At 32.8% G+C, this 26,979-nt stretch overlaps 1 protein-coding gene across 2 annotated transcripts in view; it reads right to left on the bottom strand.

The window, feature by feature from the left end:
• PCDH15 (protocadherin related 15) overlaps nt 1-26,979 on the bottom strand; it is a 775,879-nt gene that overhangs the window by 259,576 nt on the left and 489,324 nt on the right. For both annotated transcript variants that reach the window (XM_036026943.1, XM_036026942.1), the window contains exons 15-16: nt 15,626-15,819; nt 2,150-2,282 (exon numbers count right to left, since the gene is read on the bottom strand). In XM_036026943.1, the coding sequence (XP_035882836.1) occupies nt 2,150-2,282; nt 15,626-15,819 (327 nt within the window). The remainder of the gene's footprint in view (nt 1-2,149; nt 2,283-15,625; nt 15,820-26,979) is intronic.

The raw sequence follows: 26,979 nt of genomic DNA, 5'->3' as shown, positions 1-26,979 counted from the left end.
AGTCTGCTTTCTCTTCAAAAACTATTTCTCCAAAAATTCTGTCTTTCTAAATTGAGCAGTGAGTCAGCAGTAGGTAGTATTGTACTATGTGTGAAAATGTGGAGGATGCAACTAGGAAGACCTCTAATGCATTCTGTTATTAATAGTCTCTGGGCTAATGATTTGATGGAAACTTTTTGCGTTTTAGGTCACTGGTTTAAATTCAATTTCAGGTGATCCTGGGCAAAAGTGGATGGCTGGTGGCCTAAGGAAAATGCCTTGATGGTGCCACGTGAGTTCTTCCTAATAGAGACTGCCACTGCAATTGGCACCCTTTCTTTTGCATCTGCAAGAAGCATGAAGGGTGAATAGGAATGTAATTTCAACCATTTTCTCAGCTTTTGTACAAGAGAAATTTGAGATGTGAAAAAGGTCAACTCCTTTCATCTTTAACTCTCAAGTAGAATTATTCTCCTATAACATCATTCCAAAATCTCTCTGGGATATTTTAAATGAAACCTGAGCCATCTCACCAGTAAAATTGTATCTTACATTATAGAAAGTAAATTACATATAGGCACATTCTTGAGGAATATTTAAGTGTAAAACATTGAAAATTTTTTGGCCTAATTTTAACAAATTTAATGTTTATTTTTCTTTATTTCTTGTTTAAATAAATAAGTTCTCATGTATGTAAATGAAAGAATTTCATTAAATGCACTCATCTTAATATTTGGTGTTCCATATTTTATAATTTTAATGATTAAACTAGCTGTTTTCCCATTCTCAAAGAAACTGTAGTGCTTTTTCTTTTTAAAAAAATTTTGTCCATGAAAGCCACCCAAATTTCCTCATTACTAATAAGTCTATTTTCATATAATTTTGATTCTAATGTCTTTTAATACTAAATGAACAACAAAAGCAAACTCTGTCTAGTTACCTAGGAAAAAAGACAAAGTAGATACTAGAACAGAGACACAAAAAAGTATCTGCCAAATTTTTAGCAGCCTCAAATAATAAGTGGGATATAATGGATTGATCCTTATTTTGGAAATGACAAGAATTCATTCAACTATTCATAGGCCTCATTTACTTTTTATGGGCTTCATTTTCCAAATGTGAACAATGTGGTTGCTGTGTTTCATTATTTTTATATCCTTTCCAATACAAACATTCCATGGAATATTCACTTTTACATCATCATGGTTTTGAGTGAAAGTGTGTCAGTATTCAAATGGGATTTGGGCAAAATGTAGCTATTCATTGTTTGATCACCTCATTTGATGCTAAACATTGATACCAGAATTTTTCTAAATCAACTTTCAAGGTCAGCGTACTGAACTCTCATGTCAGCAACTCCTGTCATTCCCATGTAACATCAGAGGAAGATAAATTCTCTGTCCTCTGAACACCCATAGGTAAAGTAATATGTCATGTCACAGCCCTTATGATTTTTACAGCAAGTGACAGTTACCAAAATCATATGTAGTCCAACTTGAACCTGTCAATTCAGTTGAAGACACAGCCTTCATGGCCAAATGTGCTTTATTCAGGAATATATAAGTAGTGAAAACCAAGCTATCTTCCTGCAAGTAATCTAAAATATATGCACATGAATCTGAAGCTGCAAGTGAAAATATCAGTTAAAACTACTGCCTTCATTTAAATGAATAAACCAAGGCATAGCAATTACAAGATTTGCTCATAGCCATAGAATGAAGTTGTCTGCCTTAGAATTAGAATGTCTATCATCAATCTGTGTATGTAAAGTTATTTTCTCCATACAACACTGTGGAAAAAATAAACCCTGCTAGGGTAAAGGAAGCCAAGACAGAAAATAATAGTCAGCTGCAGACTCTTTGGATGCAAAGTACAAAATATTCAAGTGCATGTTTCCACTCCCTTCATTCTCTCTTGTAATGATTGCAGCTAATCCCTGCCAGCTCACATTAGTTCTTCAATTGTGGCAATCAATAGAATAGATTAGCCATGGAAACCCTCCATCCATATTACCCCTGCTTTCCTTTCCAGATGGAATTTTCATTCACTGGAGTATAAGCAGACATGTGAAGATTTCCCCCCATGCACAAACATAAGCCCATTAGGCTTCAAGGTTGTTGCTATAAAACTTTATACACGCATACACACACACGCACACTAAAGAGCATACCTGTAAATTTACTAAAACAGCACCAACCCTCATGGCTTCACTGACTTCGAGGTTGTACATAAGCTGTGGGAATCGGGGAGGGCTTTGATTATTTGGAGGAAGCACTTCGATGTACACAGTGCAGATGGAGTGCCTGCAGAGAAAGAGAAGGCGGCAAGATGGGTAAAAATCTAAACCACATTTAATGACAGATGCCATTATGTATTCTGTTATTAGGTTTACAGGAGAGGAAATTTTGAATTGTTGTAGGAAATAATAATTCAGAATAAAAGGATAGAAAAATAAAAGCTACCACCAAAATATAAAGGTTTTATAAAATTATCTTAATAAGAGGAAAGGAAATGCCTCAGATACTAATTTTTCCTACTTATATTAATAGTGTGAAATAGTTTTTCAAATGAAGTTGATAAATTTCACCTTTAACTTTATGTTGCAATGCCTCTTTAACAGTAAAAAAAAATTCTGTAAATATTGGCTAATGTGAACTGTGCTTGGGGCTCTCCTCCTATTAAACCAGCAGGGGAAGTGTTGATTAAAATAACACAGAAAACAACATATGGACTGTGTTTTATTAGTTTGTTGCTGACATCTAATGCTTAATGTAAACTCATGTTGAGTCAGGACTGTACAGTTACCATTGGGAAAAGTAGCTGCAACAATAATGTTTTAAAATCTTCTTTAATGAGTATAATATGATACGCTATAAAGTATATTTAATTAAAACCCTGCGATGATAAGGAATTTTTGGAAAAATAAGAAGATAATTTATTTTTATAAGAACAAAATATTTAAATTGACATAATCAGCTCTTTTTGCAATACTGAAATTTCTTTACAGAACAAAAGCTAAAGAAGCAAGATGCTTGAGATTTGTACAAAAGAAACACTGGCTAAAATAAATTGAGACCTGGCAATTTATAAAATTAGTCTTTTATCTTGAAGAACACCATTACTGCCTCAGTTGTATGCTTCAAACTTACTTTAACAAAATCATGACTTTTTATTCAAATTATATTTATTGTTATTTCTATTTTGGGGGTTAGAATTTTCTTAAAGTAGCTCAAAGCTCTTTTTTATTAAATTATTTAATTAAAAGACATAGTCATCAAAAACATTTTTATGAAATCATTATAATAAAATTTTACTTTTTGAAAAGCTTTTAAGCAAAATAAAGATCATAGGCACTAAATATTTTATCACCTCATCACCTTGTAATTTGCCTAAATCCTAATTGTTTCTAAACATGTCCTCAGTAGATTAATTACTTATAGAATATTAAGCCCTTCTGAAAAGCTGCAGTGATTTTTAAAAATCTTATGTTTATTGCAATATTGTTCCAAAATAATCATATTTTAAATTAACATCTAAAAGACATTTTAATCAGTTAAATTAGATGCTGCTGATTTTATCTCTTTATTTTTTAAATTTGCCAATAAAATTAATCAAATTATAATTTTATTTTTAAAATATTTTTAACAAGTGAGCTACTAAAATGAGAATAATATGTAACATCTAAGGTTAGCATAAGAATTAGAGTACATATTTGTGCTTGTGTGTATATATGTGCTTATATATTTATGTACATGCATATAAAACATATTAGTTATTTTGATACTTTTTCAAACCAAGCTTTCACATTCTATTTTATGGAAATGGGTAGATAAGTTTGCACTTACCTTAGTTATCATATCCTTTATAATATTTTAGACAAACTAATTGCATCCTTTTACTTTTTTGGCTAAATACTTATAGGCATAATATCCACTTGCCCCTCCCAGAGCATAATATGACTGGTCTTAGGGTTTGGACATACTGAATGAGAATCTTTTGGTGTGGGATATAAGAATCTACATTTTCCGTAGATATCCAAGGCTTTACCCACACACACTCAGTTTTGAAAACCACTGGGCTAGCAGCTCTTGTCAAGTAAAAAAAATGCAGCATCAACTGCTTTTTAAGTTAGTAGCCTAAGGGATTTCTCTATGATTTGACCAAAAGCTCTCCTCATTAACCCTGTAGGTAAAAGATTCCCTCATTCATTAACATGTTTTTTAAAACCCAGAACACAAGTGTATTCCTAATTCAAAGCTTACTTTCAGAAAGTTAGATCCAGAGACATTGAAATAAAGAACAGACTGACAGTAAGCAGAGGGGAAGAGGGAGAAGGATAATGGGGGAAAGAAAGGGAAAGGTCATCAAGGAACATGTATAAAGGACTCATGGACAAAGTCAAAGATAGGTAAGATTGAGGATGGGGGGTGGATGGGGTGGGTGAGAGGGCATGGGGAAAAAGGGAGACAACTGTACTTAAAAAACAATAAAAAATAAAATAACGTCTACCCTTTTCAACATATAAAAAAAGTTATATCCTTCTTGCTTTTTATTTTCTTTATAGCTTCACCTTACTGGTCTGGAGTGCTTGAAAAAAAATCTTTAACAAGCTCTGGCTGGTGTGGCTCGGTTGGTTGGAGTGATGTCTCCTAAACTGAAATGTCTCAGGTTTAAATCCAGGTCAGAGCAGCACCTAGGTTGTAGGTTCAGTACCAGTTGGGGAGCATACAGGAGGCAATAGATTGGTGTTTCTCTCTTACATGGATATTTCTCTCCCTGTCACTCTCCCTCCCTTCCCTTCTTTCTAAGATCAATAAACATACTCTCAAATGAGGATAAAATGTTAATAATAAAAACAAACAAACAAATAAATATCTAACAGAATGAGTTCCTTTCCACTTGTGTGAAATATCTTTAATACTAAAATTACTATACTTTGTGCATTGTCTAATTCTCTCCTTTGACTCTTCTCACATTAAAAGGTTATATCAAACTAAAAAGTTTTTGCACTCAAAAGAAAACATCAACAAAATGAAGACAACCCACTGAATTGGAGAACATACTCACTGATGTATCTGATAAGGGTTTAATATCAAAAATTTATAAAGAACTTATAAAACTCAACAGCAGAAAAACAACCAATACAATTAAAAAATGGGCAAAGGACCTAAATAGACACTTCTCCAAAGAGGACATAAAGATGGCCAATAGACATATGAAAAGATGTTCAAAGTCACTAGTCATCAGAGAAATGAAAATTAAAACCACAATGAGATACCATCTCACACCTGACAGGATGGCTATCATCCATAAATCAACAAACAAGTGATGGTGAGGATGTGGAGAAAGGGAAACTCTTTTGCACTGTTGGTGGGAATACAGACTGGTGCTGCCACTGTGGAAAGCAGTATGGAGATACTTCAAAAAATTAAAATCATTGCTTTTTGACCCAGGGATCCCACTTCTGGGAATATATCTGAAGGAACCCAAAACACTAATTTGAAAGAACATAATCACTGTTATGTTCATTGCAGTATTATTTATAATTGCCAAGATATGGAAGCAGCCCAAGTGTCCATCAGTAGATGAGTGGATAAAATAACTATGAAATAGTTACAAAATGGAATACTACTCAGCCATAGAAAAGAAGAATATTATAATTTTTGCAACTGTATAGAAGGACCTGGAGAACATCATGCTAAGTGAAATAAGCCAGTCATAGAAAGACAAATACCATATGATTTCACTCATCTGTGGAATCTAATGAACAAACTGAACTAACAAGGAAAATAAAGATAGGCTCATAGATGGAGAGCAGCATGACAGCTGGAGTGGGGGTCAGTTAGGTGGTGGAGAGACTGGGCAAAAAGGAAAAAGAACTCATGGGCATGGACAGAAGTGTGGTGATTGTGAGAGGGAGGAGGGTATAAGGGGACTAAAGGGTAAAGAAAAATACAATGAAATTCAACAAAAAATAAAGGGCTAAACTTTATTGTACAGATGTACATTGACATACTCTCACTCAGATGAGGCATGTGTTTGCCACAGAGAAGAAACTTGAAAATACAAAGTTAAAAGGGCCCTGGACCCCAAAGCAGAAGACAGAATCACTGTGGTCCAATGTGACTGTCATGTTCATCTTCTTTATTTCCACTCCTCCTTTCCACAATAATTCAAATGCTAGAAGAACTAATTATGTGATCCCTTGGACTGGGATCACAGAGGAAGATCATACTTCAAGGTCTTGCATTTTTCATCTTCAAAATTCTAGGACTTCCTTGCAATGTGTTTAAATAAGCGCCAACCTATTTGAGGGTTATTGCTTTCTAAACTGCTACCCCTTTTTTATCCCTAATGTCAGCATAGTGTCAGAGTTGGCTTTCCTAGAACAAAATACCAATAGTATTAACAATAAAATGGTATCAATGATGCTGTAATGAACAGTATTAACTCAACAATTTCAGTTAAGTACATAATAAAACAGGACTGTCACTAGATAAATAATATTTTATGTGAATATTTTATATTTACATTTTATAGCTAGTATTAAGTACATAAAATTGAGCATCTATGTAATACAAATTTTATTTTTATAATGTAGTCAATGTAATGTAGAAAAATATCTATTTCTGAAAATGAAAATTATAAATTTTCTCTTTTTCATTTGGTAATTAACATCAAACTAGAACAAGAGGGGTTATATATTTTCTCAGATAATCTTATGATTTTTTGAAAGACCTTAGAAACTCACTAATTTAAACCTCTCATTTTACAAAAATTAGAAAATCAGAAAAAGTGACTAAATCAAGGTAATAAAGGTGATTTGCAACAGCAGACAATCTAAAGGGCAAGGCTTCTGAATTCAAAACCAACCTGTCCTGTCTCCCCACATTCCACAAGAACAGATTTGGCGAGTAAATTGGAGAATTTTTACTTATCTGAAGTGTGTTTCTGTGTGTCAGAGTAAACATTCTCATTTTGTAGTGATGGATTTTATTTTTCAGGGATTCATGATGTTTCAAGTCTTAGGTTCAGGCTAATTATTTATATCATGAATGAAACTTCATCCATAGCACTTTTTTTCTAAGACCAAATAAAATATTAATAAAGAAGCAGTTAGGAAGATAGACTTACAATGCTTAAACTCAGCAAATGGCATAATTTAAAATGATAAGTAATTTTTTGATTTGACAATAATATTCAATAGTAATGAGATGTATTTAGTGGTTTATACAATCTACTTTGTAATTTTCTATTATACATGTCAATACATCCTAGAAGGTATTTAGTTTTAACTCTGCATTTTTACCTTGTTGCTAAAATGAAGGTTATATGTGTTTGCATTGTTTTCTCTAGCAGACTTAAAACAGAAAAATTACCTTATTTTTATTGTACTTTGTCTCCCAGAAATATTGGACTAAAAAAGCTATATTTTCAGTTTAATGTTCACAGGTTCTATATTACTATTTTGAAAGTACATAGTAGAATCTGTGGGAAGCAAAGATTTCAGATTTAAAATAAATATGAGATGTCTGAGAAACTTCTCAGGAGAAGTTAAAGGGACAGAGTTTTAAGGTGCAAGATGTACTTAGGTGTAAAAACCATAGAGCGTTATAGACCAGGGGAAACATAGGTGCAAATTTATAGAGTAATAAATTAGAAAACTATAAGATTTGTATGACTGATAAAAAAGGATATAAGTAGGGCACAGGAAGATGAGCGAGGGACAGATCATTTAGGGACTTATGTACAATATTTATTGATTTAGACTTCATCTTGACAGTAATGGAGATTGGTTGATAGATTTAAAGTAGGGTAATATGTTCAGATGTACCAAATAATATATAGTTCCCACAATACACCATGCTTTGTCATGTCTTTGTGTCTTTGCTTTAATTGTTGCCTCTGCTTAGATATACCATTATCATCCCTATCCAAGTTATCCTGTACTTGTCATATCTACTATTGAATGTCCAGGTTTACTTGTGCCTTCATATGAATGTTATAAGGGCAGAGATCTCATCTTATATTTCTGGTGCCTCCCAAAGGGGCTATAGATTGTGGAAACTCAGTAAAATTTTTGTTAAAATAAATATCGCCTCCATTTGTATTGTTAAATATATCATATGAAGTTATTTTAAAGAATATATATTGACAATGGAAAAACATTTTTATTTGCAAATGGATTATTTAATCTTTGTTAATTAGATATAACCTTAGATTCCATGAAAAAGAATGGAACTCAAAAAGTATGCCATGTCATGCAACAATCATTTTCTAATAATTTTATTATAAGATATTGGGGGTGGAATGGCAGAGACTGTCTTATATTCTCTATGTCTTCATGAATACCAAATAGTAGTACTTTATTCATGTTAAGATGAAATACATTTATGTAATTTAATTCAAGTCCACGAGTATAAGGAGACCTACATATACCAATAAATACTATATCCTAATATTTAATTATTTTTTCATGGTTTGCTTTTTATTTGTGCTCTTATGTTTATCAAAGACATAAATAAAAAGCCCAAAACAATACAAAACAAAACAAAAACTATGCCCCATTGACCCTCTTACAATCTTAATATTTAGCTAGTTTACTCAATCAGAATAACAAAATAAATAATTCATATCAACATTATTTTAAGAGTCAATGTTTTTTTTTAATTTATGAGTGGAGATTACCAATCTTAAAATTGTAAGATCAATGATTGTATTTTATATTATTATTTAATTAGGTTTACATTGCCATTTTTGTTGTTTGGGTCAATTAGTAAATTATTCCCAATCTATACTTTTATGTTCCTAATTTTCCAAAAGTATCTTCCTTCCATATGGAAATACTAAAAACAAAGCCTCACTCTTCACTTTAAATAAGGATTAATTCAGTTCAATCTGAAGGATCAATTTTCCTCCAGAAAAGAGCCAACTCCATTATCCATTCGAAAGTAGACATTATCCCAGCAGGTAGAATGGAGGTATATTTTTGGCAGGTCCCACTTGATGTCTGATCAAATATTATTAACTGAATTTTTAGTGCCCAAATCATTGTCTATAAAGAAAACAATGAAGCTATGTCCAAGTAAGTATCTAGTGGCATCCAAAAGACCTGTATATTCAGGTTCTGAAGATGGCACTTTATTTTCTGAAGTGTAATATGATTTTTTGCAACTAAAAATCTATTAAAGTTGATTGTGAAAAATTCCTGTTTAAACTGTGTGTCCATTTACAAGTATTTTTTTTCAATTGACCATAGTTTAATTGACCCACACAGTTCATATCCAGCTTGGTCCAGGGTCAACTCCATGCTTGGGGGCCCATGTATTAAGAGAGCAAACTGTAGTTATATGCAGATTTTCAACTGTGTTGGATGCCAGTGCCTCTACTCCCCACATTGGTCAAGAGTCAACTGTATTGTATCAATTAAGGTAGGCGATAGCTAATCTAAACAAATCAGCAGTATAACTTGCAAACAGAAACTAAGTAATAAGTGGATTATGAAATCTTATTCATTAAGTAATAAAGTGGTTAAAAACACATTAATCATAAAATATAAGCATATGTAGATTAGACCAGATCAATTTAGCCAAGTACTATCTTCAGTGAAATAAATTACAGAATATATTAGTGACTACTAAAGGGCTTCAAGAAAAGTTTAAATGATGAAACAACAGGTGACTTAATTCTTACACTTAGCATTATTAGTTTTGTTATTAAGCAATTACTGTATTTTTTCTCAAGAATAATTACACAAGGTTATGGATGTGGAACAGAGTGGAGTAACAGGTTTTAGATTCTGTCTTGAGTTCAAGTTATGATTCTAGTACATGTTTGCTGGGTAGACATGAGGGTGGGAAAAAGGGGCACTTAGACAATCCAATTATTCTCTTTCAGACTCAAAGTGTTGGTGTGCAAAAATAGACACAGTTATGTAAGAGTCATGATATTGTTAAGATTAGAAATTTTGTATATAAAATAGCTTGCATGGCTGTTGGCCCTAGTGTGTGGTAATTAAATAGCATCAATCATGTTTAATTCCTCTTCAGAATAGCTCAGCATGAACAAAGATATTATTTAAAATGCATTCAAACTTTGACTCCTATTTTAGATTCTGTAATTACTCACTACATAAAAGTATTCCATATGTTTGTTTGCAAGGAACAGCCCTTAACTGTTTCCTCACCTTCAGGCATACACATCCATCTGTTATTCAGGTGTATGAACTATGGCTATGTCCAACTCAATATGTTCAAAATTGAACTCATCTCCTTCACCCAACCAATGTTCACCATTTAATATCACCACCAGCCAGACATCCAGAAAAAAACTTGGGAGATTTTTTTTGACAATTCCATTTCTTCATTCTTCCCAACATGCCCAGTTCAAGCCATCAGCAACATTTTCCTTGGACTCCTGTAGTGGTGTTCTAATTCCTCCCAATAAAATTCTGTCTCCCTGAAATCTGTCTGCTATAGGGACAATAGAATGATTTTTCCTGAAAGCAAAATAATTTCACATGACTGTCTAATTTAAAGTTCTTCCAAGGATTCCTTCCATTGACTGGATAAGTTCAAGCTTTTTAACAAAGCAAATTAAAATTTTCACGATATGACCTGTAACTCTCTACCTTTCCCCCTGCCTGCCCTCCATTTTTATCAAAGTTTAGGTGCTAGTTAGGTGTCTGACTGGTAATTATCCATAGCATGAACTATTTCAAGCCTCTAAGGCTAGTAAATAATGTGACATACTCGTGTCACCTAGGTGACCTCTACTCACTCACCTGAACTAATCTTGTTTAGGAGATCTTCTAAGTACTCCCTCACTATGGCAAGTGTCCTGATGAACTTGCCCCAGGAAACCAATAATTTATCTCAATCTCAAATTGATTATACTAAATTGAATTTAATTATTTCATATTTCTATTTCTATACTTTACTGTATTTTTGACCTGCAAATAATGTTACTATGTTTACCTTTTTATTCCTATAGTATAACATAGTAAATGACAGTTTCGTAACAAATCATTGATTTTTTTTGGACCAAATAGAAAATCTTACACTCACAGGAACCTTTGTTTGTTTGTTTTTACTTTTTAGAAACAAAATAAAAAAAATTACTGTATACTATGAGGGAAGGAAGAACAATTTCAAATCTGCCTCTGTATTTTGGGAACCAAAAAAAGCGCAGTCCCTTATTCCAATTCATTTATTTAAAAAACAAAAAAAAAATGCCCTTTGTTAAGAGCCTAGGAAAACAAAACAAAACAAAAACTTGTTTATTAGGAATCTAGGGAATTCTAGGAATTGTTTTGGCTTCTGGACACAGGAGAAAACCAAACCACAGTGATTCTTGTCCTTGTTAACTGGAACTCTAGTGGGGAAGGGGCAAGGCAAACAATAAACTTCATACTCTAAATCAAAACACATATGGCATATTGCATGGTAGTGAGTGTGGTAGGTAGAAATAATGCCAGGAAATGCCAGGAAAGGGGTATGAAAATATTGGGAGGCTGTTGCAGTTGTAAATAGTTGTCAGAAAAGGCTTTGCAGAAACAGAAGTAATTGGGTAAAACCTGAGGAAATGAGTCCATGGAGGAATCTGAGGAAGTAGCTGGTGTAGTCTGAGAGGAGATGAATGTCAAGTTCAAAAGTCTGAAGACAGCTGCAAGCCTCAAGGACAGAGAGGAGACCAGTGAGCTAACTGGAGTTGACTAAGAAAAGCAGAACTGAGTGGACAACCAGGTAAGCAGGAAAGTGACTAGAGGGAGTGTCCCAGGGCTGGTGGCAGTTGGCAAATTGTGCTGGGTCCCATGGGACCTTTTAATGATTTTGACTTTTACTTCAAAGTGAATGTGAAATCACTGAAATTTTTGAGTAGAGGAGAAGATCATGTTGTTACCAGTATCACGCAGGCTACTGAGGGGGTCTCAGGAAAAAGTTTAATTAGACTTCTTATTAGAGGAAGTTTTCAACACTCTGAACTACAGAGAATAGTAGTTTGGATTGGGATGTTAATAATGAAAACAGTGGGAAATGTTGTTTTCTGAGTATGTTTTTAAGGTTGAGTTTAGAGTTGTTGCTCAAGATTTTGTTTGGAGTTTGAAAGAAAGACAAGCAACCTTGCTGGTGTGGCTCTGTTGCTTGGAGCATCAGTCTGTAAACCGAAAGACTGTGAGTTTAATTCTAGGTCAGGGCACATGTCTGAGTTGTGGGTCGGGTACCCAGTCAGAGTGTGTGTAAGAGGCTACTGATAGGTGTTTCTCTCTCACATCGATATTTCTCTCCCTCTCTCCCTTTCTCATGGTTTCAAGTTCAATTAATAAAGCAAAGTTGTCTCTCATAATTCATTTAATCTCTTCTGTTTATTCCCCTTTAGAATTTATTATGTGAACTTCAGATTTTTTCCTTTTTTTAAAGTAGATGACCTGGTGTTCTATTACATTTATGGTTTCATTTTTGTTGTTTTTTTCAGAAAAGCAAATTTAGATTTATATATTATTTTTAGAGATTTTACAGTTCATCCATACTTGCTGTTACGCTTGTTAATTCTTGTATTGCTTTGTGGTTTTTGTTGGTTTCTTTTATGAGGTATCATAATAAGTATATAAAATCTTTAGAAAAACATGCCCTACTTTCACTAAACAAAATAATTAACATAACCCAGACGTTTATTTCAAAATTAAAATGGCATAGCCTAGTGGAATTCATGCCAAAAATGTAAAGTAGATTTATTTAGAAACTACTGTATTTGTTATGTATAATGCACAAATTTTTTTTGCCCAAATTTTTTAGGGAAAAATAAGGAAGCACATTATATATGGGTATAATGATTACATACCATGGGTATAATATAATCCCATGTGTAATGTGCACAGAAATGTGGGTATGCATTATACATGGCAAAATGTGGTACATATATTAAGACCAATCATCATACCATTAGCTAAAGAAGGAAAGTCATTCTGTCTACATAGATGATAAATATTCATTTTACCTGAATAAACCACCACTCTTATTTTTGAAGTCAATAAAATAAGATATGTAAATACACTCTTAACATTATATGATATTTATATTTTAAAAAATATATATTTTATATATATAGAATCTAATATAATGAAGAAGCATAAGATGCATTCCCACTCAAGTTAAAAACAAGAAAAGCATTCTTATTGGAAGAACTACCAAGCAAAATTAAAAGAAATAAATGAACAGAAGAATATAAAATTATCACTATTTATAAGATACACTCATGGATAATATAGGGTAATCAACTGAGAAATATAGAACTGTAACAGAATTAAATAAAAAAAGAAAGTTAAAAATTAATATAAGAAGAGTAATAGCTTATATACACATGCATATATATATATACACATATATATACATAAATAGACATATATATAGCCAACAAGAGACAGTAAGGAAAAGGACTATTATCTATAGTAACAAGATACAGAAACAGACCAACAAAAAAGTATAGGACTTATATAAAGAAAAAATTTAAAAAATAAAAACTAGAGAAGGACATAAAATAAAGCATACAACTAAAAAGAAGAAAGTTCTTAGATGAAAAGATTCAACAGCAAAAATATACAACTTAACCCTAAGTAATTAATTTATAAATTTGGAACTTTTATAAAGAAAATATTTAAAAAAACTACTGAGAGACATAAAATAAAGTATACAAATAAAGAGAAGAAAGTTTTTGGATAGAAAGGTTTAACATCAAAAATATACAACTTAATCCTAAGTACTTAATTTATAAATTTGATGTGTTCTTAATAAAAATATAGTTTAAAAAACTGAATTAATTTGTTTAAACTCAAAGAAAAAAAATTAACAGAAAGTAACCAGGACCCTTTTTGGGGAGTGGAAAACAGGATTTAGCTACGGTAGCTATATCACCATATCTCACCATATCATAAAGCATAGTTGAAAATGTAAGCAATTAAAATCGTTTGATAATTACTCATGAAAAATAGGTAAGCTAATAGAATAGAAAGTCTAGAATCAAATTTATGTACAAAAGACGATATATGATATAATAAATGTAACATAAAATTAGTGAGAAAAAATAACTATCCAATATACAGGTTAGAGCTAAAGTAGGTGTACAGTTCTTTGTGTGGAAAGTAATATAATAATAAACAATAACACTAGAATAAACTGTTTTACATATTCACAACTGTAAATCTACTTTTGCCCCCACCATGTGGCAAATGGTATAATTCCCTGAAAAGATCTTGCTGAGTCAATGCCTCTTTGTGTATACCAGAGACAAAGATTTAAACATATAGTATGAATAAAAAAAATAACTAGAAGAAACCTAAAATAATTGAAACTTAGACTGAACATATCAATAGACAAATAGGCAATGATTATGACCACAGATTTTATAGAAAAAGTGGCAGAATTGGCTCTAAACATAAGAATTAAACTTACTCATAATCAAATGGATAAAAATGTGTTCTAATTTTTTACTTATCAGATGGGCAAACAATTCAAATGTCTGATGTTACACACATCTAGAGAGACTGGGTAGAATTAACCATTCTCAGCTTGGCAGTTGGAACTGAAACTTGTTTCAAGCCCAGTACAATACAATTTGGCACTTATCTTTAAAACCTACCATTGTGTATACTCTTTGGTCCCAATGTGGGAATTGACTCCATTGATATACTTGCACGCATTGAAAATGATTCATGTCTAATGCCATTTATTTCTATATAGTCAGTAAAAGAGTGACTGAAACTTCAATGTTATCAACAGTGAATTTCTTAAGTGTTATTATATACATATAAAGGAATACTACATAGCTGTGAAAAAGTTTTGAGGAAACTATCCATTATTTATATGGAAAGATGTCTCTAGGATTTATTGTGAGGGGGAGAAACCCAGCAAGGTGCAGGAGTGTATAGACATTATTCATATTTTCTTTAAATGCATACTAAAAATCTGGAAATAAGCAAGACATCAATAAAAGGAATATATCAGGTGGAGGACTAGATAAATGCAATAGTAACAGTGAGAACTTTTTTGCTTTTTACCCTCTTACCTACTCTATCTATCTAGCTACCTATCTAAGTAAATATGTACATTGAGAATAAATATATGTATATTCTATAGCTAAATGATAAATTGTAAGAAACTCTATAGATAGAATATGTACATGTATGTATGCATCTATATTTGTATATATGTGTGTACATGTATATATTTGTATATTTATATAGAATATATATGTTTGAATAATTACCCAGACACTGAGAGGTGGTTTCAAAACCCTGAGACATTCCATGTCTGACCCATCTCATCAACCTTGCTTTTCAACAGTAAATTAAATACATGCCTCTGATATTTCCCAGATTCCACCCTGCCTACCCACCCCCGAACAGAGTCAGGCATCCTTCATATCTGTGAGATTATAGTTAATTATTTTGTGATTTAATCCTGTCTTTACTATCCTTTTCCTACAATTGAACCAAATAAGAATATGCAGTTCCTGAGAATCCGGTCTCTCTGATTTTGTGATCTAATTTAGATGTTTACAGGATAAAGGAATGCTTGCTGTGCTTCTTAAATTTAATTATGGGGTTAAATGGGAGTGATGAAAAGACTGCTTTGGTTCTAGTATAAATTACCTTCTCTCTGCAGGAGGAGCATTATCCGATGCTTGGACCGTGAGCGCGTATGTATGCCCGACTATCAATTCCACCCCTGGAGCGATGGTGATAAGCCCTGTTTCTTTATCGATGATGAAGTCTCCCTTAGCCCCAACCAGGATTTCATATGTGATCTCCCCATTTGAACCTTCGTCTGCGTCGACTGCAGTGAGCTGGAATTGAAAATCACAACATAAATCCTCTGGGACTCAACTTTTCACTGTTGTATCATTTTTTTTTTCCTCCAACAAATGCAGCTTGCATTCAAAGACAAAAAAAAAAGTAAAGAAAGTTTTCTTGCCATATACTCTTGTTTTCTTGAATAGAGGCTACTGTATTCTGTTATGATACGGAAGCCATCACAGCAGGAAGGTTTCTGTTTTCTTTCTTTGTGAGAGTGATTTTAAAAAAGTGTTTGGGTCTTGAAGGCAATCTTTATTTTAATTAAATAAAGGAAAAAGAGGAAAGCTCTAAGTAAATCTAATATCCTTATAGAAAATTTATTTTTTTCTCTATTTTACTTCCTGTTCTTGACACATAAACACACATTACTACAGACTGAGGCCTGAAGAACATGAACTAGACGAAGTCTGCCTTCATCACTCTCATTCTTCCCTTTGTTCTCATTGTTTCCGTTCTTTATGTGTTCCCTTCTGTCTCCCACAGGCTTTCTTGATCTCCTGTCCTTTATATTTACATTGGCTTTAGGAAAGATTCTCATAATCTGTTCACATTGACTTGTAAAGGACTGACAAGGCCTAGAATAGCAATTTTCAACTTTTTTCATTTCATGGCACATATCAACTAATCACTAAATTATGTGGCACACCAAAAACATATTTAATTTTTTGCCAATCTGGCAAAAATAGGCATAATTTTGATTCATTCACATGGGATGGCTATTGTTGTGTTGGCTGATGTTATTTTTTTAATTTGACACTCTAAGAAAAAAGAGGTCAGTGCCCTGACTAAATAGTCAGGTATTACATGTTTTTAAAAGTCTTGTGGAACACCAGTTGAAAACCACTGTCCTAGAGTATTATCTTTCAAAATCAAACGCATCTTCAATTGTGGAATATTTAATTAGAAAATTAGAATATCAAGCCCAAGAAACATTTTTTTAGGAGAAGGTACCTGAAATAATATGATATAAACATCTGCAAAGCAAATTGCACATATTTTAGAGCAAATGGTATTTATTAGTCAAAGACCATGTTTGGTTAATTATTTGTATAACCTGTAACCATTATTAATTTCACATAACAGAATTAAGGTAATAATTGAATATGTTGAATAAGGTTCTTGATTCTCCTGATAAACATGCATTTACTTAAGAGGGAAAAATAAATTCTAGGGGAAAACCTTATAATACTCATTTTGTAAGGATTCACAGAATTTTCTCTTTTCATCATACCAAAAGTGATGAATGAAGAAAAGAAAGGTGGCTTCAGCGTACACATAAGAAAAAGACTGTTATAAGTGTTCTACTGGATAAAGAAAACACTCATGATTGTAATAAATAAATCTATGGAAAAATGATCTTTATGTACTGACATTTTCTTATATAGTCTCATCCCTGAATTTCACTTCTATAAAATTGTAGTCCTTTATTGTTAACAGATTCCTTGGGGGTGCAGAAGCTACTGGACTCTCTGCTGTACTTTTGCAGGTAAAATGTAAATGTGCACATTTACCTTGAGACTTGAATTCAATTTCAGGGACCCAGTGTTAACTAATGGCTCATTCAAATGTTTACATTTAATATCCTGATGAAGAGTACACAAGGTGTTTTATACTACCTCATCGTGCCTACAGGGATATACTTTGCATATTCTATTTCTACTTTTAGCACCCACTGCATTTAGAATGATAATGTGCATAGAAAGAGCAAAAAAAAATTGAAAGGGAAAAAAGGATATTTGAGAGACTGGCATTAATTCAGCTAAATCTAAGATTAGGTATCGGGAGGTAGACAGATGTGGTTGCCAGAGGAAAGGCATTTCATGGAATGATTCTGGGGCTTATGTGAAAATGACAGACATAGTCCTAAAGGCAAAGGAGAAGGAAACTATTTTCAGAAACTGTCAGAATGAATGATGTATATTTATGGAGAACTATTCAAGCCAGACAAACTCATTCCCTTTTGTGTGTGGATAAAATTAGGAAATTAGAAGGTGGGGGGTAGCAGAGGAGATATCGATTTTGATTATAGTAAATCACTTAACACAATGTCTCGGGGAATCTTAATTAAAATTTAGCTCAAATTGCACTCAATATTAACATTCTTTCTGGGACTTAAATGGCTAAAGGAATTTAATGATAAATGGCAATGTATCAAGTTAAAAAGTGTTGAGGAGTGTGCTTCAGGGATGTAGGTATTACGGCTGGTCTTATTTAACATTTTCATAAATGATGCTGGAAGAGAAAATAAGCTGGATTATAATTAAATTGAAGAGAAGGCACTCATCTGGGAGGTGCCATAAATACCAAATAGTACCACAAAAGCAGGTAATAGAAATTCCCCTAAAACTGTAGAGCCAGCCAACCATAGATAAGCTACTATATTCAGGGACTACAACTAGAACTATTAACAAGTACAAGTTCAACAAATAAGCCAAAAATAATTTTTATGCTTAGGCTGTTTAAATAATTTTATGTTTTAAGTCTTTTAATACCAAATAATAAAATAGAAGGTTAAAAACCAACATAACTGAGGCCCCACACACACAATGAAAATTTTTTGAAGAAATTTTTGGTAGTCCAAGATTAGAAAAGGGAGCTGAGACACTCACTCTGAACACCACAAAGTAGTAATGACATCCATCAAAGACCCTGAAACTAAACTGTGGTGGGGATTTAATTCAATTACAACCCACTGACCCTGCAATCAGTGGTCTATGAGATGATGGCATATGAAGCCATCTCCTAATTGAGAAGGGAAATCTGTCCTCTAAATAAAAAGGGACTGAAGAAGGTGTTGATATACATGGAAAAGCCAGTGTCGCTTACATGTTATCAGATGAATGTAAATAAAATCTGATTTTAAATTGTTTTACTTAAGTGCTATAATATCTAAATGATAAGAAACACTAAGTTATCTGTTCATATATTTCTTTTCTATAACTGTATTACAGTTATTTTCAGGAAGTTTAATCTTACTTTCCCACAAATTCTTTTTCTCAATATTCTAATGTGTACCGGTACATATTTCAGATAGTGTCTTTAATCTTCAACCACCTCTCACTCCCACAAAAAACAAATTTATTTGCCAATTTTATTCTCGTATTCCCTGCTAGTTTTGAGTGTAGTTTGTATCTCTTCTCTCTGTCCTATGTCTGAGAAATTAACAAATGTGGCTTTACATAAAAGAATATCAGATCACAAACAACAAAAAAATCAAATTGGAGCCTCAAAAATGAAGCAGGGATAGAATAAAAGTCACAGTTGACAAGAAAGAACACCAGACCTAAACTATAATACAACAGTGTGAATATAGTCTAGTTACACAAATACGTGTATTTTCATTAGAAATGAATTACAGTTCACAAACTGCAATCACAAACAAGTGTGTTGACCATTTGACATTTTGGCCTCCTGGCCCTCCTGGATTTTTGTTTCTAGGAAGATCCCCTTTTTCACCTTGGGGATTGATGCATACCTTTCACAGTCCATGTTAGGGTGGGGCTGACACTTAGCTCCATCCATCGATGGCGCTGAGATTCAGACTTGGACAATGTTTGCTTTAAGAATTGCAAATTACTAAGTTTCTATAGCCATGATGGCTCCTGAACTACTGGAAAAGAGTAGCTGTTATTTTCTCTTTGGTTAGCCTGGTAAAATTACATCTGATGTTTTTGCTGATCTTCATGTCTGCATGGGCTGGCCTAACACAAAGCTCTAAAAAAATAAGATAAGATAAAATAAAATAAATATAAAAAGACAATGCCAGGTAATTGGGAGAGAATATCATGAATGTCTCTGTTTCCAAGTACACTGAGTCAAATTTTTTACTGGCCACTTGTGATACACAAAATGAAATGTTCTTTTTTTAAAATAAAAAAAAAGCAAGCTAGTTTATTTTGAAATTATGTCACTTCAATTGTAAGAATCCTAAATATTATAGGAAAAGAGTTTTATAATTAATCATTTCTTCTTGGCTTGCTTTATAACTCTTTATTCTTCTAGGATTATTGTACTTTGAGATTCTTGTATGTGGTGACATGTGGTCATTAATATATTAAGACATCTTTGATTTAATATATAGTTATTCATTATCATGAGCAAAGATAATACTGTGAAAGCAGTAGAGTTGTCCTTGTGTAGAAACCATGATGAAGTTCTGTAATAAGAAATAAAAACATACACACAAAGGAAATAAGGAAATGTTTTTTGTGTAATAATAGTTGGACTTCTAAACAAAGCAGGATCTAAATTACAAAATTAAGCACTTTTAATAATACATGTTTCTTAGAATCCTTTTTTTTAATCTCATTATTCAGGTTAAGTAAAACTAGTGACAAAAAAATAGAGCCACTTAATCTTTTGTAATATTTAATACAAAATAAGGCCATGAATACTGAAGTTAGCTCTCTTTTTTTTTTTTTTTAAGTTCCATTTGCAAAGTGAACTCTGCTAAAACATGTACATCTGAGTTTAGAAAAGTCTGAAAAATATTGTATCCTTTCCACAAGAAGGGAGCTGTAAAAGTATGTTAGCTGAGATCACTTGGTGGTAATCATAATACCAGAACTAATTTCCAAACTTGATTTAGGAAAAATAATAATCTGGAGAAAAACATTCATTGCAAAAATAATTTAATGAGAAACTACAAAGGCCTCGGGCACTGTGCTGGGAGTTGGGTATAAGCCTAAGTTGGTAAATAAAAGTAGGCCTTGCTTTTTAAAAAAAATTACTATATATGACAAAATATTAATAAAAAATAAATCTGTATTGACATGTTGCAACAAATGCTATTTGAAAAATAATCATAAAAATGAGTGTGTTGTGGAGTAGATATCAAAGTCCTTTGACAAAGATTAGATTTAAGGTAGGGTCTCCACATGATTGAAGAATATCAGATTTAGAGAAGTTCATGGAAAAGGCAAGGGTGGGTATGCGCACCCTGAGATGGAAGGCATGAGTAAGGCTCTGAGAGTAGCTGAATGTAATGAACTAGAGAAAGACTAACACATCTGTGATGAAGTTGCAGACAGGAGTATAACATAGGAAAGGGTTTTATGGGCTGTGATAAAGAGTTTGAGAATCATTCTGTGAGGCAAATAAATAATAAAAAGATTTACATTATATTTGATATTTAATATGTATAATAGTCTCTGCATCCTTAATTTCCTTTTTGGTTTTGGTGTTGAAGGCAAAAACTCTGGGGAAAGTGACATGATTTTAGATAAGGGGGTTATAAGGAATGACAGTACATTCCTTTAATGGTTCTTATTTATAAGAAAAATCATGAAAGAACTATGCTGGTTTTCAAAGCATGCACTGAGACATTTCAGACCTAATGTAGATAAAAAATAAATTTGAGAAAGAAAAGTTTTGATAAACAGAATGAATACCAGCCACATAATCAAGAACAGATCCATATTGCACATACATAGGCTACATCTGCTGCAGCCTTCTGCTTTTATAAGATAATTTTCTGACATATACAGACATGGACAGAACATAATTAATGAGAAAAAAAGGGTTTTTGAAAACTCATCATCTAAATATTTGTTTCAATCTAGTATTGTTTATTACTAAGGGAGATCATCTATTAGTAAGGGATTTCAATGAATTTCATTTAGAAAATATAAAGTGCTGTGCTGAGGGTTTAAGGAATATTCATTGAGGAGACCGATACTCTCTTCCGTTTCCAGAAACTCAGATAGTGTCTGAGGTTTGGTTTATTCTGACTTTTAGTCTAGGCAGAAGAAAGGGTGCACTGTGATTCCAAACATTCACTATTGTGTCCAAGTACATCATGCTGATATATTTAATTCTGAAATTTCCATTTAATAAGGTAGATTTGTTGAGTTTCTTGTTTTGTCTATTTGTGAAAATCTAGGAAGCACAGTTCCTGAAGGCATGTGATAGGATGCAGAATTACTGTCACATTAAACAATTTGTGATATTCCAATTCCTTCAGACAGTATTTCCTTTATTTTATTCAAAACAGCATGGATTCAGTACACCAACAAACCTATTATCTTATATTTGATTTGGAATTTTGGGTTTTATAAAATGAATACATTTACATGATAACAATATAGAAACTTACGGAATTTTCCCTTTTTTTATAAAAACAAACTATAATCCATGACTTGTAAGTGATACATGGAAATAAGCATTCTACTTACTTCAGTAAAAAGGAGCATTTTATCTTATTAACATATTTTGAATCTATTTAATTTATTTGCTTCCCTCCACTTTATCACAGGAATCCTTATTTTCAATACTCTGCCCTTTCTTTGTACAATATATCTGGTCCCCTCGCTAGCAGCTGACTGAAATTGCTCTTTCTAAATGGAAAATAGGTAGCTAGGGTGTAGGACCCCTTGGTCTGGTGGGATGAGGAGGAAGATAATTCTTTTTCCAAAAAATAAGTAAAAATCTAAGTAAAACAGTCAAAACCATAATTTAGGATTATAAAGGTTTGGTAAAGTATGCAAATTGAAAGAAATTACTCATGAAGATTGCTGCAACTTTAGATTAAAAAGTAGGAGTCAGGGGCCTTGTTTGCATGTCATCCTGTCTCCCCCTCCCCACTGCCAACCCTCATGCCACGCCCCTAGAACAGGTGGCCTGTAAAGTTCATAATGGTAAAACTGGCCGTGAAATGCAGTCAGTTTGCCTCAAGAGAAAAATGGACAATTTGATGTGGAGTCAGTAAAGGAATTAAGCACAGTGGGAACTGAATGGAGATCAACCTCACCTCTGCTAAGTTCTTGTCCTAGTGGAGAGAAGCTGTGAATGAGCCAGAGGTTTAGCAGAAATAACTAGAAAATGGGAACCCAACAGGACTGAATAAGCTTTCCTCTCTGAAAGAATGCATAGAGGAGACATGAGAAGGCCTGAGGAAATGTAAATGCCAAATGGAAATCCCGTCAACTGTCTGAACTGTCAAAGCTCTCCTCAACCTAAACTCAGATCAACTCACAAAGGGTGGAAGCCTTATGGGCTTGAGGTGTTTGCATACACCTTGGTCTAAATCACTGGCTGACATTAACTTTTGCAGAAGTAGAAACAATTTATAAAAAGACAGGTAAAAATTAAACATATGAATCAGCACAAAAATTGTGCAAAGACGTAAGGAGCTGCTGTACACCAAAAAGAAGCAGATTCAGGAAATAGTGTCCAGACATGTAATTAAAAAAAGAAAATCCTCAAGGTAATCATTCAAACTCCAGAAGTACTATTATATCCAGTTAAAACAAACAAAAACAGTAATTGAAAATAAATAAATCTAAATATTATTAAAGAAATAACTCCTCTGATGTTTGTAAAAATGGTAAGGAAAGCCCTATTTAGTCTTGGCACCAGGGGTCAAGACTATAACAGGGGAAGGGGATCAGGCACAACCAAACTCTAATTCAGTAAACACAGGACTGACAGGCAAGATCCGAGTAAGGAGGTCTGCGAATGGAAAACTACTAAGAGGTGATATCAGAAGTAGGGGAATATCAGATTGCACATAATAATCTCAAAAAATACAGAAAAAGCAATTTATAAAACCAAATATCCATTTACAAAAAAATGCTCAATGAACTAGCAGTAGAAGGGAATGTCTTTAACCTGATACAGAGCACCTAAAACAAAAACTTCAGCTAGCATTATAGGTAATGATGAGAGACTGAACGATTTTCCCTAAGATCAGGAATGAGAAAAGGATGTTCTCACTACTTGTATTCAACCTTGTACTGAATGTTCCAGACAGTGCAATACAGCACACAAGGGAGCAACAACAACAAAAATGACAAATGCATCAGATTGGAAAAACAGATGTAAAATGATATTTGCAGAACACATAATCATCTATGTAGAAAATACAAAGAAATTTACATGAAACTTTGAGAACTAACAAATGAGTAAAAATTTAAACAAAATCTATTGTATTTTCTTATACAGCCATATCTCATTACTTGTTGGCTTTAGAACTCATTAAACTCTGCACTTGTTGCATTTTGATTGAGAAAAAAATGTTTCAGCACTTGTCACTTGATCAGGACTCGGGGCACTGGTTAGTACTTGTGTGAATCATGATGTTGCCCTGCAAGAGAAAATGCTTCATTGTTTGATACTCGTCAGCTTCTGCACTCGTCAAGAGTACGGGAATGAATTAACAAGTACCAAGGTACTACTATATTGGCAATGAACAATCCAAAAATAACATCAATTATATTCATAGTAGCATTAAAATGATAGAATAACTAGGAACAAATTAATAAAATAACTGTGTAATCTATACACTAAAATCTACAACATTGCTGGGAAAAATTTAAGAGTATGTGCTAAGACAGTCCATATTCATGGAGGGAAAAATACTCATTACTTTAAGATGGAATTCTCCACATTTATTTAATTTTTAAATTTAATGTGACCCCTATCAAAATTCTATCAGGCATAGTTTTGCCTTAAGTTAAACATATAGATTCATAGAACACAAGTCTAGAAATAAGCTCTTACATCTATGGCTAACTGATTTACAACAAGGATGCCAAGGTAATTCATGGGGAAATAGTTTTTACAATAAGAGCTGATGAGGTATACACATGTAAAGGTAAAAAGTAAATAAATAAAACTGGACAGAGGCCTTTATCTCACAGAATATATGAAATTAATTCAAAATGGATTTTCTATATGTAAAATGAAAAGTTAAAATTATAAAACTCTTAGAAGAGAATAGAAGAGATCTTAGTGAATTTATATTCACAAAATTTCTTAGATGTGACACCAAAAGCATGATACAAAAAAAGAAAAAAATAGTAAATCGAACTTTCTCAAAATTAAGTTTCAGATCTTCCAAAAATGCTACTAAAAATATGAGACAAAATGTAGACCATGAGGAAATATTTGCAAATCTAATAAAGGACCTGCATTTAAATTTATTTTAAAAATTACAAGTCAATACTCAGAAGACAAACAATACAAATAAAAATGGACAGAAAATTGGGACAGATATTCCACTGAAGATGGAGAAATAATTAATAAGAACATTAACAATGGCAAACCTTTAGTCATGAAAGAAATGAGAGAAAAATGGTAGATGCACTGCAATGACACCCAGAAACCTGTGACAGTGAATGTTTATGCCTCGGGAACGCTGTACTGTTATTTTGCCTGACCAGATGAAATCCAGAGGTGCTAGAGAAATGATTTCTAATGCCTCATCTGGTAATAGAAAGTTGAGAAAATAACATGTGATATTAACTGAAGTATGCTGAACTAAACATTTAATCTGGTTGTCTTAACTCTATGACATAATAAAGGATTTTTGATTCAATTTTAGTTAAGTGAAAATGAAACATGAGTAGATGCTGATATCCTGGGCAGAAAGATTATTTGGATAAGCAATCTAAAACTTGCAAGCTAGGTAATAACTATGGAGACAGATTTGCCAGAGGAAGAATTTAATTTACATTTGGAAAACTTACATACACAGTTGAATGTCTCTATCACATTCAATATTTATAAAAAGGTATAAATAAGAGGATGAAGGAATGAAATAAATTTTCAAATGTTAAAGAAAAATCAGACAACTTAGGGAAAGGTATGGCTATTCATGTATTTTACAGAAGGAATTCCAACTCCTTACTAGATAAAATATATTCTCATTATTACTAGAATTTTAGCAAGTTTACTTTATGTGCTAGATGTTACAGAACTTGCTATAACAAAACTTTTTAAAAAAATTCCTCAGAAATATGTAGGAAGGCAGTAATACATTTGGAGTATCGATGATTTAGAAGTCATCAGAAGTTTTACCCATAGGGTGCCACTATGCTATTGCTGTGAAGTAATATTGTTGTCTTACCTGAATCCTTACTCAAAATTAAATGAACTTGGTGATATCAGAGGCCTATTGAATCTTTCAGATTGGTTGTCTGGCTGAACTGAAGACCACTCTTGCTTGTCAGGCAAATTGAGCAATGCATAATTTAGTCATCTCCAGACTGATGCTCTCTGGAGATTTAAAGTAAGCTTGTGACCCTCTGAAGCTAAAAATCATACTAGGCTACTGGATACCTCTCTTCTGCTCCACATATCCTAGAATAATATAAGGTGGTGGGCACTATTAATGATATCATCAACTTTTATGAACTAAACAATTTTTATTGGAGATGGATCTCTTATCTAGAAGTTCCACTTCCTGATAGTCAAAGAACAAAATATTAACAGTAATACATTTATTTCTTCTCTATGACAAGTCATGATCTCATTGTGGAGGTTCATTGAATCTCATCACTCAAAACTCTGACACTGGACACTGGAACCTTAATTGTTTATTGCTACTGTGTTCTCTCATGCTCAACTTCTAACTTCATTACTTCAAATAAAGATTTCAAAGTTGCCCTCCATCAATTCCCATATCACAGGCTTTAACCACGCAGTTTAAGGATCTAGCCTGAATTACTTCTTCAGGGAATCTTACGTTGTATATAATGCCAAATCTTAAGGATTCTGCTATGCAGGATATTCCTTCTTTAATTATTTGATACATAAATTGATACATAATTTAGACCTTAATTTGTGTCAGATACTAGACTCTGAAAAATACAGAGCATACAGAAAATACAGAATAATTTCTGCCAAATAGCTTGCAGTTTAGAAGAGAAGACAAGAAAAAAAGTATCTTTAATAGAAGCGCTAATAGAGAAGGATAAAAACATACAGAAAAGTCTGTAATGACAAAGGGCTGGAAGAATAAGCCAATGCATATCTGACTAGGTACAAGAAAGAAAAGCTTTTATCATTCAGTTCCTCCCCTCCCCAATGGCAGTCAAACTGGTATCCTTAGCACTGCATGAAATTGCTACGCCTTTGATCCCATTACATAATTCCATCCAATAGCATCATATCCCTTTCTCTTGCCTGATTGAGTACTAAAACATTCATACATATTCATGAAGTTCTAATCAACAATGAAGCCTTCCCAACCATTCTAGTCCTAACAGATATTCCTCCTGACTTTTGATGAACTATGAGGATATTTTAGTATAATCCATCTAATTTAACAATTCAATAATGGTTGTGACATTTTCTGATTATTTGACTGTGAATAATGTTTATCTCATGTATATATATATTTAATTCATAATATATTGTTAGGGCTTGCC

The sequence above is a fragment of the Phyllostomus discolor genome, chromosome 5 (assembly GCF_004126475.2).
Source record: "Phyllostomus discolor isolate MPI-MPIP mPhyDis1 chromosome 5, mPhyDis1.pri.v3, whole genome shotgun sequence".
Lineage (NCBI taxonomy): Eukaryota > Metazoa > Chordata > Mammalia > Chiroptera > Phyllostomidae > Phyllostomus > Phyllostomus discolor.
Note: the sequence above shows the minus strand (reverse complement) of the source record. Positions and strands in the feature narration are given on the sequence as shown.